The sequence below is a fragment of the Protopterus annectens genome, chromosome 8.part0 (genome assembly GCF_019279795.1).
Source record: "Protopterus annectens isolate FY-2018-M chromosome 8.part0, PAN1.0, whole genome shotgun sequence".
NCBI classification, from domain to species: Eukaryota; Metazoa; Chordata; order Ceratodontiformes; family Protopteridae; genus Protopterus; species Protopterus annectens.
The window spans coordinates 1,056,372,926-1,056,388,706 of NC_056741.1; the positions used below are offsets into that span (position 1 = coordinate 1,056,372,926).

Genomic DNA, 15,781 nt, shown 5'->3' on the forward strand with positions numbered 1-15,781 from the left:
GGGTTCAAATTAAATAATCAAAGACGCATTCTTTCGAATGTGTCTTGATCGAACTTGAAAGCACGAAAAGGCAAAATAGCGAAATTGCATTTAAGCAAACTCTTTCCCTGTGAAAGAAATCACTTGGTTGCTTCCATTACTTTGCCATTTTCATGACTGTAGTGCGATCTCGGAGTTGGTATATTTAAGTAGGGGGGTGTGGGAGATGAAGCCCCCTCTTTATATAATGTTTTAATTTTTTTTTTTTTTTTTTTGGTGGAACAGAGATTTTTTTTCCCTTGGAAAAAGAAATCGCTGTTCTAAGTGTTCAAGATTGCAAGCTTTCGCTTACACAGGTTCGATAAAAATCATTGTTCACTTTTTTTTAAGCTTTTGATCATTTAACATAGACCCGGGAACAATCAGTATATTCCTATCAAGTTGTGGTGGGTTTTACATTTGCAGTCTAATGATACTAAGGAGATATCAATTTGAAATTTCTTCTGATATGGATTTTATTGCAATATTGTACAGAAAGCACTTTATGCCTGTTATCTTTATGTATAAATTACTCTTTCATTCATAGTAAAGAAATTAGTTAAAAACAGAAAACAACATTTATTACTTAACATTTCTTTTTTTAAATTGAACCTTTTTTGTCATACTTTTAAGCACCGTCAGCCTCACCAGTCTCCTGTACTGTTGTGCTGAATTATATTCAATTTCCTCATCAACTGCACATAGAACACTTAACAACATGGTTGTCTGTCAGATATGTTTGTTCCTTATAGCTGACATTATTACTTGCAATACTGCACAAGGAGCTGAAGTTATTATATTACTTGCTTAGTCTGTGTGTTTATTTTTTTAAACATGTATTTTCATTTTTGAAATACACTTTTATTTATTAAGAATGGAAACAGTAAAGCACATATTGCCATACAGTCATTACACATAATCCATCTATGCTAATATTTCTTTTTTAATGCAAGATGAAATAGTTGGAGTTCATAGTAAGAAAGCATCTTCCTTCAAACTATTACCTTTTATATCTATGCACAGCTTCTCTGTTTGTGGCATGGATACTTTCTGCAATCTTTAGATACACCTTTCTCTGTAAGTTCTCCTTTCCACTATGTATTGCATACTTAATGTTGCAGTTTTAAGTAATACCATGTGATTTTTCTCTACGTAACACAGTTACCTTCCCCTGAAGGGCAAGAGTTATACACATATAAAAATATAACACTTGAAAGGAAGTTTTAACATCCTTCCAGATCAACTTTCATTAAACAAAGCATATTTACTATTCACAGCAAATTACTAGGGTATCGGCCTTGAAGGGGCATTTTAAGCTTAGACAATAACCTTAGATTAGAATCAAACCCTATACGTTGTGCCTATGAGGTGAAGACTTTATTATGCCAAACCTCCCCATTCTAGATGGATGCAGTACATGCAGTTCATGGTAATGTGGTCCTTGATATTTTGCTGCTTAATAATCATATATGGGGATTGTGTAGAAATGTATACAGAAGTAATACAACTGGCCATTTCTTGTTAAACTATGTGCTAGTCATTCACGTCCTACTTTAACCCCCACTTCCTCCCTTATCCTTCATTCTAACTAGGATGTGGTAGCTGATTAAGTTCAGCCATCTTCTATGAGCAGTTAATATCTATATTATAAATATTTCCTGGCCTATACAAACAAAATCATTTTTTTTTTAAATTGTCTGCATGTAGTACAAGTAATAACTATGCTAATACATACTGTACATGGAATTATGTGGTAATGCAAGTATGTTTTTGTTTGTGTAGAAATGCATACAATTATACACATGACAAAATAATTGCAAGCATATTTACCCAGATGATTATTTGTGCTTTACAGAGATATATATGCATACTTACATATATTTCTTTACTCATATAATATATATTTCTTTACTAATGTCATCATACAAACTTTCCATATTAATATGCAGGTGCATTTCTATGAACAGATATGTTTATGCCTATTCGTGCATTACAGTAATATATAAATACATATTTGCAGTTACATATACATTTCTTCTAGCATATACCTTCAGTTATACAATATTTATATAGTATGTTTTTTTTTTTTTTTAAATCCATGTTTGGTATAATCTAAAAAAATAAAAATACTTACTACAGAACCCTGGCCTTCTTGCCATAACCTGATCTACCCACTCATCCAGCTGGTCAGACCTATGCTTCTGTAGGTCACTGGACCTGTGCTGGCACTAAGGTCCAGAGGATGTGGTCCCTGTGAGGGATGATAGGGGTTTACCCAACTCTTGCTAGGTGTCAGTTTCCTTCCAGACTGTCTCACAAACACAGGACTCGATCTTATCTAGATAAGAATTCCTAAGACGTTAGAACATAATGTTGGTCTCCTTGTCAGACAACCCTGGAGCTCAGCCATGTTCTTTTGCAGGTGCTGCAATTTTTGAAGTGTCAGTATCAGAATGAGGCATATAAGTGCAGAGCTGTGGTCCACAGCTTCGGAATCATATCCTCTGAGGTGTGACATCACCATAAAAAAATGACTCTGTAGCCACATTACTAATGGAACTGATATTACTGGCAAGTTTGGTTTTACTAAATTGCTTTGTCACGTACATATTTTTTAAAGCAATACTTTCATAGTTCCTTCCCATACTGAATACAATTTAATTATGAAATAATTTCTGATTCTGTGATTTACTTTCTTTAATTTTAAATGAATAATAAACATGATAGCCATGCATGAATCCTTTCTTTTAGCATACCCTTTTCAGTATTGCATTAGTATAAATCATATCCATTTAATTTTTTTTTTTTTTTGCTTTACTGCATAAAGATATGTCACTGTGTATGTCATTACAAATGTATAATAAGTATGGAGTGATTTCAGGTAATTAGGTGTATCACAGTATGCAGGATAGCCATTGACTGCACTTCACAAATATGCAGGCTCTTATTGGGTTGTTTATGCAATTATGTGGACAGTTGAGGTGTGCTGAGGACTGCTGCAGGATCTGCTGTTGTACCAAACACATTCACAACTTAGTACACAAGGTGTACTGAAGTGAATTTCTGACTTATGAGCTCAAGGATTACTGCAATTCATAGAGATAAGCACAAATAAGCCTAATTTGCATATGACATACATTCATGTTCCTGAATTTATGCAAATAATTTTGAAGATCACCATAATAACTTGCAATCATGTGAGATGGCTGGAAATGCTTTCAGGAATTGTGAAAGGGAACTTGTTCAAGTAAGTAAACAATAATAAAAAATAGAATTAGTTGCAAGCAGTTCACATTGATTTTAGATAACAGAATTTGCAAGGACTAATGTGCATTTCAGAGATCTGATGTTGAAATGCAAATAATTAATGTATTTATTCATGACAGCAGCAGCACTGAAATTACGTGAGGAATAATTACAATGTGAAAGTTATTTTGGAAATTATTCTTGGAGGTATTTATTTATTATGCTACACAGGGTATTGAATTTTGATACAGTGAATATTCACCAATGAGGTGTTGTAGCATCATTCCTGATGCTTATATAGATTTGTAACTGTCACTTTGAAATGAAAAATGGTAGTATATTTAAATGGAAGTGTCATAACTTGCCTGTATAATATAAAGTGCTTGCAGTAGTTCTACAAATTTGAGAATAATGCTGTATAGGGTATCAAAATGAAAACTGTTTCTTGTTAAATTGTGATTTGAAGCATGTGTATATAAATATATAATTGTTGTGTCACCATACATGTTTTTGTACTTAGATCATTGACTTATTTGTCATGAAGGCCGGCAGGTTTGTTTGATATGTTGTTTGGCTTATTAGTGGATGAAATGTTTCAGTACTTGACACTGGCATATTCTTGTAGGTAAAGGAGTGCTGCAAAAGCAGGGATCCAGACAAAGAAAGGGAACCTTTAGCCATGAGTGGAACCACATCCTCATGGCAGCTATTAGGACATATAGCAGATTACTTTTTGGAAAGGGGCACCCAAAAAAGCTGAGAGAGCAAAAGCATGGAACCAGGTAGTTGTGGATATAAATGCTGTTGGCAGAAGAAACTGCACAACAGTGCAAGAAGAGGGCCAATGACTCTGTAGGAAGTGCATGATCCAAGGCAATGCAGAATGCAATTGCCCTAGCTGGCCGGGGTAGGGACTACAGCAATTATTTTTTTATGAGGAATACCTCCTCTGTATTCATGGTAATGATTATGAAACAGACAACAATGGGACTGGTGATGGCCTGGACACTGGTTATTGTTCACATCTGCAGGATCAACAGACATCTGCTCAGGAAGGTCAGGAAGGTTGGTTTCACAGCAGTAATATAGAGAGACAGGCAGACAGATAGATAGATAGATAGATAGATAGATAGATAGATAGATAGATAGACAGACAGATAGATAGATAGATAGATAGATAGATAGATAGATAGATAGATAGATAGATAGATAGATAGATAGATAGATAAAGATATACTTATACAGATATAATAGAAGTATGAAATGCAATGATTAAATGTAACACATGACAATTACTATTAACATGTGAACTGCTCACTTCAGTACATAATGGTATTGATGAACACAGTGTGCATGGTAAGCATCCCCACAATACATTACACAGCATACAGTTGTGTACACCCACCATCTGAGTAGTAATGTATTCAGTTAATTATTTACAGGGAGAGCAGCAGAAACAAACATTTCAACTATACCAGTAAACTGGTAAATTGGTAAAGGGCTATCAAAGCAGAATGCCAGATGATGATGATAATATAGTTATAATTATGAGACATCCTGAGGAAAGTGGCACACAGTCGACAAGTTTAATGGCAGGATCTCACACTCCACAATGTGCTAGTAGCTCTGAAGAAGTGACACTGGATCACAACATGAAGCACATGGTGACATCACACTACAGGCTGTCAAGGGAGAAAATCCAGGAACCTGTACAGTGGCATCTCTAAACCTCACAGGAACACACAATGTATGACATCAGACATTCAGATACAGCAGTGTTCAAAGTTACACCTTTACACATGGGTGCCAGGAGCAGGCATTTGTCATAGCTACCCCAGAAAACACACAAAGTTGGCTGTCCAAGTAGCAAATGCAGCCTGACATTGTTAGGGCTCAGAGCTCTGCCATGCAGAGTCAGCTAGAAGTGGTTTGACTCCACGAGCGTGCATATGAGGATTGCAGCACTACATGAAAATGGCAGAAAGTAGGGATAATGCCATGATCACATTGATCCATAACATGGTTGCACACCAAACATACACAGCTGCCACCATTTGTACACTGATCATGATTTACCAGATTCAAATAGGAGTCAGTTATGGATGGTGAAGAGAACAGGCACTGCCTGGACTTATGGGGACATATGGCTTTATACTGCAAGTGCCTTGCAAGTAGGTAGTGGTACTACTGGAGGTGAGGGGGATAAACACAACAGAATTTATTTAAGGTAAGTCAGTGTTCATTAACATATAGCACAGCCTCTCATTTGATGCCCCAGTCCCACTGCACTGTGAGATCGGTGCCTATAGGATCACCTGCATCACAGCAAATGACCATCCAGCTCAAATGGCAGCCACCTTCTCAATATCTCATGCAGCTGCACCTACCCTTTCTTTAGAAGATGTTGTACACAGCACATTTGACATTGGTATGCTGTTATTCAAGCTACAAAATCCAAGCAATTACAATTAGACTTTTACACATAGTCGTCAATGTTGAACTGTAATGGTAATGAGTTATTAAAAAAAGTTAGAAAAATAAAAAATGCTGAATACATGAGTGCAGACTGCAACAAATTACTAAGACAAACATTTCCATGTGTCTTATTTCAATAATGATATTGCTTACAAGTAAAGGATATATCTGGAAAAAAGCTGTACATCATAACATTTAAACTGCACTGATTCTTAACATTAATGGCCTGCCATCATCATGAGTTTCAGTTCAGCAATGTTACAGCAGGCAAATACTCATAAGATACAATTTTAATTTTTTTAAAAAAGAGTTCATGTTTATCTTGCCATATAAACTAGCACTGTAGCCACTTCACTCTCAGCACTGCACAAATGATGAGTGTGAGGACACAACTTCTTGTATATGACAAAAGGAAATAATCTGATGTGCACTAACTTAAGAAAGCACTAATAAGTCATTTTGAATATGTGATAGTGAAACTGAGGAAACAATGCATAATACTAAAAAAGCCTGCAAAACATTTCCCATTAAAGTGCAAAGTATGAACTCGTGTTAAATAATGATGTAGCACTTTTTATTCACTTTACAACCTCATACAAATCAGTACATGCATGCTGAAGTACACCAGCTAAGCAAAAAAGTCTTGTGAAAATCAGTTAAAAATGTAATTTTCCTTACATCATTCCTTATGGCATCACTGAATAGGTGTAGGTAAGCATTCGGGAATGACTTTTACCAACAATAATGTGAGTATCTATTCTGAAATAAAAAAAAAACAATATGAATATAAAGATGAGAGGGAAAGTCTGATTAACACTGGCAGCAGACCATGCAACAGACAGTATAGTCCACACTTAGCACTTCATGCATGTTATACTCTATTTTTACAAGAAAGGAAACACTAACCTCAGTGTCATGTTCCATAGTTCTGGGTTAGATTACACCTTTTTATCTACACTGCTGTATGCCATGCATAAGTCTGCCACATAGGGTCCCTTACTACTGCTGCCAACTGGTCATCATTAGTCATAGTAGGTCTGGAACTGGGAGCTCTAGTGACAATATGGGTACCTTCAGCACAAGACTAGTGCATGATCATGTTATGCAGAATGCAACATACAGTAGGCATCCTGCATGTAGTAGATGGGTCATCTAGAAGGGCACCCCCAGACTCATCCAGGCATCTAAATATACTTTTGAACATTCTAAATACATGCTCAGTGACAATATGCATCTAAAACTGGGCTGTATTGAAATTGTGTTCTGCAACCCCACTTGGATTTCTCACTAGTGTCATGAGACATGGCTCCAGTTGATATCCAGCATCACCTGAAATTAAAAGAGAGAAAAGGGGGGAAAGGAGAGAAAAGAAAGACAAAGTGGTTTAGAATTAACTAATATATTTTGCAATGAATATCAACTTAAATTTATTTTATTTATCCTTTGTTGACTGGATTAGTCCCCCTAGGCTGGTAGCTTCTTTTCAGGGAAGACCTGAGGTGGTATTTATATCAGGGGAAATTTGATTGGAGCATTGGGGAACTTCCTTTACTCTTTTTGATGCATGCCATGGGATCTTTTACATCCACCTGAGCTACCACCATCTCAGGCAGATGATGACTTGGTTTAATGTCTCATCCAAAGGATGGCACACTCAGGAGTACAGCAACCCAAATGTGCTGTACAGCAGTGTCAGCAATCAGTCTACTTGGTGTGGGAAGATAGTCCACAGCCGTCTCCACTAAAGGTAGGTGTGTTATTTGTTGCACCACTGTCACTACTAAGATAATGATAAAAAAAGAACATTTTTTTCACTTACCAACAAGATGACCACTGGGCATTCTACCATGCAGGAGAGGTGGCAGAGTGAGATAGTATGCCATATATGGGAATTTTGTGCACTCTCAGAGTGCTGGGTAGACACATTGATGATCCACCCCCCCATGCATCACAAACTACCTGACAGTTTATGAAATGGTATCCCTTCCTAGTGCAGTATCAGTTCCCCCATAGACCAGATGGAGCACTAATTGCAACATGGGTGCAATCTATTGCACTGAGTACTTCAGGTAAACACGCCAACTCATAAAGAGCACTCATAGTACAGGTTTAGTCCTTAGTTGACTCCAGGAAATGGATCTACTAATGTACACATACCAAGAGTACATCAAGAAACTGTTTAAATATCCTTGAGGCAAAAGTGTGTTAGATACCCAATGTGTTGCCAGTCTGTCTCTGAAGGTCCCCATTGCAAATATAGTGAAAGCTATACATACCTTAGAATCTGCAGAGATAGAAAGGGCACACATCCCACCTGTACCCCTGTGTGGGTCATATATGCCATTTAATATCCTTATAACATCCCTCTCATCTCTGAATTTATCAAGGATTTCCTGATTCTCGAAATTATAGTGAGTAATTCTCCACCTATATCTCCACCTTATTGGTCAAGGAGGGCCACTGGATGCAAGTAGTTTTAGCTTGGGCAAGACTAGCAGCTCTCACCAGGAAATAGCTAGGCAAACAAAAAAGGATAGCATCATTGTGAACTGCATAGTAGATAGAAAAGGTGTGATTCCACATTTTATAATGAATCTGCACAGAGTAGAGACGTGACCATTTATGACTATGAATTGCAAACAAGAGGAAGAAGGACTTATATGTATATGCAGTTTTATATCATTTCTCATTTATATCTCATTATTCATACATTTGCATAAATACATTCATGGTCATCATGCATTGGCATGAATGGCCTGTATGAATTGTGTCTTTGCTGTGATTGTTCGTGAAGTACACTGATCACCTTTATGCATTGGTGTAATGATTATGAATACCACTCTGGTTTTTAACTTTTGTGATCATGATACGGTGAAAGAGCACATAAACTGCGCATCTCAGGAAAAAGAAGAAAACAACAAAAGTAAATGTAAACATGAGTTATAGTCATCTCACAGCTATAGTGAATAGTTTTAGTAAGTGTTTTTCATTTTCTTATCCCATGATCTTTTGCAATTTAATTACCAGAGCTCTGTGTTGTTTAGTACTACACATATAGTAACCATTAGCTTATACTTGTCTGTCATCAAAATATTTTAAATTAAAGCAATAATTCTTGAAACATATATACTCTTACTATCTACCTCAGTGTGGTTCGATGTAAATTTTTTTTTTATACTATTAACATTTTGCAGCTATATTCAAGTTTCTGTCAGGCATCGACTTTTTCTGTATTTGAAACCTATTACACATGCTTTTTTATAACATAAATGTTTTAACATTCAAAAAAACAAGACAATGCTTAAATGTTTGAATGTGTGAATGTCTAAATATCCACAGTATGATAACATTGCACTCGGGACAAGATAATTGTATATTTACAATGTTTTTTTTTATTAGCAGTGTAAAGAGATTATTTTATTTGGTGCATTGTGTTGAGTTATATGTAGAACAAACTTTAGCTGATAAAATAGTCATAAAACAATGAAAATCAAAATGGATGCAAATCTATTCTTTTTATTCTGCATGTTTTGCAGTATTTTGAAAATGAAGAGCATCACTCCAGCTCCTGAACCTTTAGAGATTACATTGGATATGCAGAGTTTTATGACTTCATCAGAATACAATACTACCATAGATTTGAAGGAAATGAAGACCATCACCATCATTTTCTATAGCATCACATTTATTTTGGGAATGTTTGGAAACAGTACCATCATCTGGGTCACGGGCTTTAAGATGAAAAAAACAATGAGCACTGTGTGGTTCCTGAACCTAGCTGTTGCAGATCTTATATTTGTCTTCACTCTTCCTTGGAATATAATTTACAGAATAATGGACTTACAATGGCCCTTTGGGAAATATTTTTGTAAATTTAATATTGCTGCCCTATATCTTCACATATTTGTCAGCAATTTCCTCATTGCTGTTGTAAGCATTGATCAGTTCTGCATTGTTGCCTACCCTCTTTGGTCACGCAATCACAGGACAGTGATGACAGCCACAGTTGTGGCCTTGATTTCTTGGGCCAGTGCTGTCTGCCTTTGCTTACCTTACTTTATTTTCGCTGAAACATATACAAATATGACAAAATGTCAGACAAATTTCTTATTTGATGAAGATTATGAAAAACACAATACAGAAGTTCTCTTGATGAAAAGGACCAATGCATTCTTTGCATTAAGACTGCTGTGCAGTTTTATTATTCCATTTTCCACTATTGTTACTTGCTATATAACAATCATATGGAAACTGAGAAGGAATTATATTACACAATATAGTAAACCTTTTAAGGTTTTTCTTGCAGTGATTGCAGTTTTTGTAATTTGCTGGTTTCCCTATTATATTGTTGATGTAATAGATGTAATATATAAAAATTCTGTAAACAAGGATTACTACTTAGAAAAAGCCATTGACTATGGGCGCCCACTTGCAGATGGTCTTGTATATTTTAATAGTTGCATCAACACAATGATGTACCTCTGCATGAGTCAAGGTATTAGAGAAATATGTAGAAAACCAATCTGGTTAATACTGAAAAAAGTCTTTAGTGATGACTTTCTCTTTTCTACTGTGAGCAGATCATATTCAGCATCTGGAACTTGCCAGTATACAGTATGTTGATATAGATGTTTGAACTGCCAGTAATTCAAACTAAATTAATCTATATGACTGCATACTCAAGTATGTAGATAATATTGCAGAGAGTATTGCATAAAAATGACAATTGTTTTCCTTTGGAATTCATCACAACTTTCTCATTTAGTAATTTTCAGTACCATTACTCCATAAATTGAACGGTAGCAGTAGAATTGTACCACACAAATCCAGGAATACACTAAAGACCCTAGCATGAGCCATATGACATGTGCTAGAAAGCTCCTTCCAGCACAAAATGCATGATTGCAATTCAGAAACATACTAGCCTTGACAAGGTCAGACCTCAATATTGGTTAATTTGCATGTTTCTTGAATAGCAGGTAGTACCACGGTATGCAGATCATGGCTGATATGCACATCACAGTAGTACTCTGCTACTCATTTAGGCAGTGGAATCCCCCTCCAATTATTCTCTTGCACACATGTACACAATCATGTACACACCCACACACACACACACACACACACACACACACACACACACACACACACACACACATACACACACTGCACTCTATTTTCCTGTCCCTACCTTCCTGTGGTCACCCCTCACCCCAAAATATGTTAGTGCCTTTATGGTACATATCACTTAGGCCATGGTAGTCAAGTGGTTCATGCCACCTCAGTTCTTGTACTATAGGGGTGCCATTTAGGCACTTAAGAGTGTAAGTCCAAGTGGCTGGTTGTTTACTCTCTGCAACCCCCATCATGCTGTATGTGCCTCAAGGCTATTGCTTACTCCCCATCCCCCATAGTAACATTGGTACCAGTATGGCTACTGCAATGTGGTGGGGGATTGCCACACTGATCTTCATGGGCAAGAGTTATTTTGATCCACTTGGCCATGTGGATGGCTTCCTTGGGGCTGTTCTAGGAAGAAACCACATGGCTTATTAGCATAGCCCTTTCCCCTGAATGCCTCATCAGCATTCAGCACAGCAATGGGTCCGGTACTTCACAATGCTGCACGAGGACTCTGCTGTATCATGTAAGGGCGTTTGATGAATACAAAAAAGGTAGAGCAACATGCCCACAACTGTGTACATTTATGAATCTGGTCCATAAATTAAACTGATACTCAAATAGGACTAAATTTTATTGGCCAGATTACTGCAGCAAACTATAAGGTGCACAGTCATTCTAGAAGTTAAGATAGTATTAAATGACAAGGTAATGCAAAACAAAAGTTCCTGATGAGGCAGTCAAAATACGTAAACAAGTGAATTGGGAAGACATAAAATGGATAAAAAATACTGGCAAGAATAGGACACAGGTACAGAAGTCTGTTAGACCTTTTCCAAACTTGTAAAATAAGAAATTACATATATGGCAGAATGTCAAAGAAACCTATAATCTCTGCACAATGGAATTCCACCAAGCAAGACTTTATGGTACGACTGCCTAGAATCAGTGGATTTCCAGCCTCCATCCAGATATATTTATGCATTCCCAACTACTTGCTACATAGTTTTATTTAGTTCTAGTGTGTGTGTGTGTGTGTGTGTGTGTGTGTGTGTGTGTGTGTGTGTGTGTGTGTGTGTGTGTGTTGCTGCACTCTAGGCCTTAAACATGACACTGAGGCTGTGATTCATACAGACGTTTTAAGCACCTGCATAGAGTTCATTTTAGAGAGGTTCTCTGCAGGACGGGCTGCATAACTAATCAGAGCTATAGAAGGGATTGATTAGCCCTGGCAGACCAACTGAAGGACTGCAAAAATAAACAGAAGCATAGTCCTAACAAGTGAAGCAGTACTGTGCTATCCAATGGCTGGAGCGAGCAAGGGTACAATAGTGTGTCTAACTGATGTGATATGCATCACCTGGAAAGTATGGTGTCCACTTGATGGGAATTTGGTGGCAATATGTCCACAAAGTATGGCTTCCAATACCACACAGAAGGGGGCAATGTAATCAGATATCTGCATGGTGGTGGTTCTGCCCACTGTTGTGATTTGCTGTACCAGGAAGGATTTGTGAGGCTGGTGCCTGTGATATCATTAATGTGCCCCTGGCAGGTCACTGAAAGATCATTGTAATGTAACTGTTAGCAGATTCTGATGAGCTATAGCTACTCTACTCAAATTATTTTCCCTTCAGCTATACCACAATTAAAAAAAAACATGTATGCTCCATGGAAAAAAAGTGCCTCTTTTATGCATTACCGAATCTGTCTGTCATTTGAGCAAATGCTATGTGGCCTATGTGCAGAAACATCCTCATTTCCATATGATTATGTACTCATTTGCTTATATTGCATACCATGATATCTTGACTCTTGTACAATCTCGATATCAATGTCTCCGAATTTAACTGCCTGTGCTTTGCTGCTTTACATATAAATTTGCATTCTATTATGTGATAAACACTGAATTCTAGCCTGAATATTTAAAGTTACAGCACAGGTGTTATATTACTAGAGGGTGCTTACAACCAATGCATTTAGGACAGCTTGCAAATGCAAATGCATTGAATACCACATGTGCATCCTAGAAATGGATAAGAAAGGTAAATGAAATTCCTAAACTGATTGAAAATGTATCTCATTTTTTGCATATTTACAAAAATATTCAAGTATATTTATTTGGAAGGTAAAATTACACTTTCTCAGTGAGCAATATCAAGCATTTTGCCAATTTCATAGTGTGGCCATAAGCAGATGGGATATGGTATTAACTGAGTTGCTTGCACAGGAGCCAGCTTGCCACGTATTAATGGAATAATGCTGCCCTGCTAGGTGCTGACTGGTAACACCTGGTCCTGTTTGCCTGGCCTAAGAACCCTTAACATATCGTGTGTGTGTGTGTGTGTGTGTGTGTGTGTGTGTGTGTGTGTGTGTGTGTGTGTGTGTGTGTGTGTGTGTGAGCTCATGTGCACAAGCAGACTTGTAAACCTCTAGCACTAACCATGGCAACAGTACATACTTCTCAACTTTTAACAGCAAGAAATCTGGACAAAGTCATAAATAATGGGAGGACAAAGGCCCAGAAAGAGGGACACTTTTTAAATATACTGCTCTGACAAACTTACGAAGTTGATAGAATAACAGGTTTTGCATTAGCATGAATTTTCTGAAGGGTTCAAAGAATGAAACTCAAATTTCTTTCATTATATTTCTGACTTCAACCCTCAATGTTTTTCCAATGATTTGCCAGAAAACTACAATTGTATAAGAAACAGACCAAAAAATATGAGGCAAAAACCTGGACATTCTGCAAAAATCTGTACAGTTGAGAGGTATACAACAGTGTAAATCTTGTGAGGAGTAGGCAATTCTTAAGCAATTAAGGGAAGTTATATAAACTGAGAAAGATAACTGAAACAGGAAAGAATGATGATTGTAGGTAGTACAGATTTGTTCACTGCCTTGGACCAGAGGAATTATGTTCTGAATAAAAAACTGCAGTGAATGTAATCAAACTCTGAGGGGATTGAGACAATCTGAACTGTAGCAGTAGCAGTACTGAAAGAGAACGTCACTGATAATAGACTACATTATCTGCAAGTATTTTTTGCTTCCTTTTTATTTGCATGCAAACAAGTCTTGCATTAAGCTCTGGTTTAAAGAAGAAGAAAATGGTGTTGCAATAAAAATGTTTTTTTACATGAAAGACGTTGATTACAGTATGTGTACATTTTCATAATGATTGTACATCAACATAACAGAAATATTCTGCTGGTGAAATGCTTCCTTACCCAAAAATGTCACTAATGATGACATTAAAGAAATATTACTCTGTTACTATTTCTTGTTTAAAGTTTGCTTTCATTATTTCTCAAACTTCACTACTCATAGATTAAATACATATTCAGTGTTAGCCTGGACTGTAGCATAAAGAGATAAAACCTTAACTATGGCCTAGGGGACCAGAGTTTGGTTGGCATCTGAGGTGCTGGTAGGGAGGAATGGGAAGGCCTATCCCAAGAGGGAGGATGTTTGCTTATGATGCTACCTAAGGGGAAGCATGGTCTAATGAGTGGGGCTAGCCATCAGATGATGTCGACAAATGTAAAGATCAGGGCAGGGTCTAAGGTCATAAAAGACCCCATGCACATTGAAGATAGACAACACCACCTCCACAGCTGCCATTAAGCTCTTTGTTGGCCTTGGTTAGAAATGTTGGCATTCACCAGGAGAGACTGGAGTGCCGGTTAACCCAGAAAAGAACATGGAACACTGGAATGGCTTTCAGTATGACAGAAAGGGGACAGAATACATATTTAGTGTGTAAGAACTATCTCTTCATTGTAGATGTGGGTCTTTCTATTGCCTACTGACTTCACCCTTCCAAGTCTATCCACAAACTGATAACTTTTTTCTGATCATTCTTTTGTCTTTTACTTAATTTTATGTGCATCAATGAGAAGTGAATGATAAAGGTTCTGAATGACATCACACTGCAGGTAGCAGGGGGTGGATTTTTTTGGTTTTGTTTTATCTGGTTTTGGTGCACATGAGATAGATAATATGCAATTACTCCACACATGAAACTGAGAGTTTCTTTTCATGCATCCACAAAAATGTTATCTCCAAACATTTATCTATGCTGCCTGTACTTGTTCTCCACCAGTCATTTGTACAATAAAATATCCCACCCTGTCACCAAAGGAAGGGAAGTGCCTGCAAGTGTCTCTGTCGTCCACCTCCTACCTATGCCTTCCTTTGCAACTCTCCATAAAAATTCACATCACTGGAGTCTCAAAAATAACTTTATTCTTTGCAATATATGGATAGAACACAAGGACTTTAGTTCTTTTTTCCCACTAGTTTATATATTTTATATTCATCTGTTCTTCACTTTTAGCCTCTTATTTATGGTTCCCATTACAGTACTGCATTCAGTGTGCCAAATGCTGCATTCTGGATACTTGCAATCTGCTATGGTCTATAGTGGTCAAAGACAGGAATAGAGAGTAGAAGACATCACTCACAGCCAACTGAGAGATGAGAGGTTTGAATATCCTGGCCCTGTCTGTGCACTGTCCCACTCCTTTTCCATATCCTGTAATGCACATGACAGCTCAACATGCACAAGCTACTGTGCACACTCAGGTGACAGGCCATCATAGTAGAACAACTAGTACTTCCACTGCTCAGGCTCAAGCGATGATTCCCCACATTCTCCACAGTAATAGGGAAAAAGACTTTCCTCCTGACTAGCTTATCTCATTGTTTGGCTCCACCTATTCATGAGCTCACTGGTCATTGTCTCATGGCATATGAGTCATACCAGATACAAAATATGTAACCCTCAGCACTGTGCATCCAGTGGCATCTTCTTAAAAATCCTGGTAGCAGAAATGGATGAAAAAATTCAGTGTTTACTGCAGAAGTATTTTTAAGAATATTGCAATGTCAAACATTTAAATCAAATCAATGAAAG

General features: G+C 37.1%; 1 protein-coding gene across 1 annotated transcript in view; it reads left to right on the plus strand.

The window, feature by feature from the left end:
- The window catches only part of LOC122809215 (formyl peptide receptor 2-like), a 99,772-nt gene extending 88,480 nt beyond the window's left edge, over positions 1-11,292 (plus strand). Inside the window, exon 3 of the mRNA XM_044080525.1 lies at positions 9,276-11,292. Coding sequence (XP_043936460.1) covers positions 9,276-10,362 — 1,087 coding nt within the window. The 3' untranslated portion in view covers positions 10,363-11,292. The remainder of the gene's footprint in view (positions 1-9,275) is intronic.
- Positions 11,293-15,781: the final 4,489 nt, after the last annotated feature.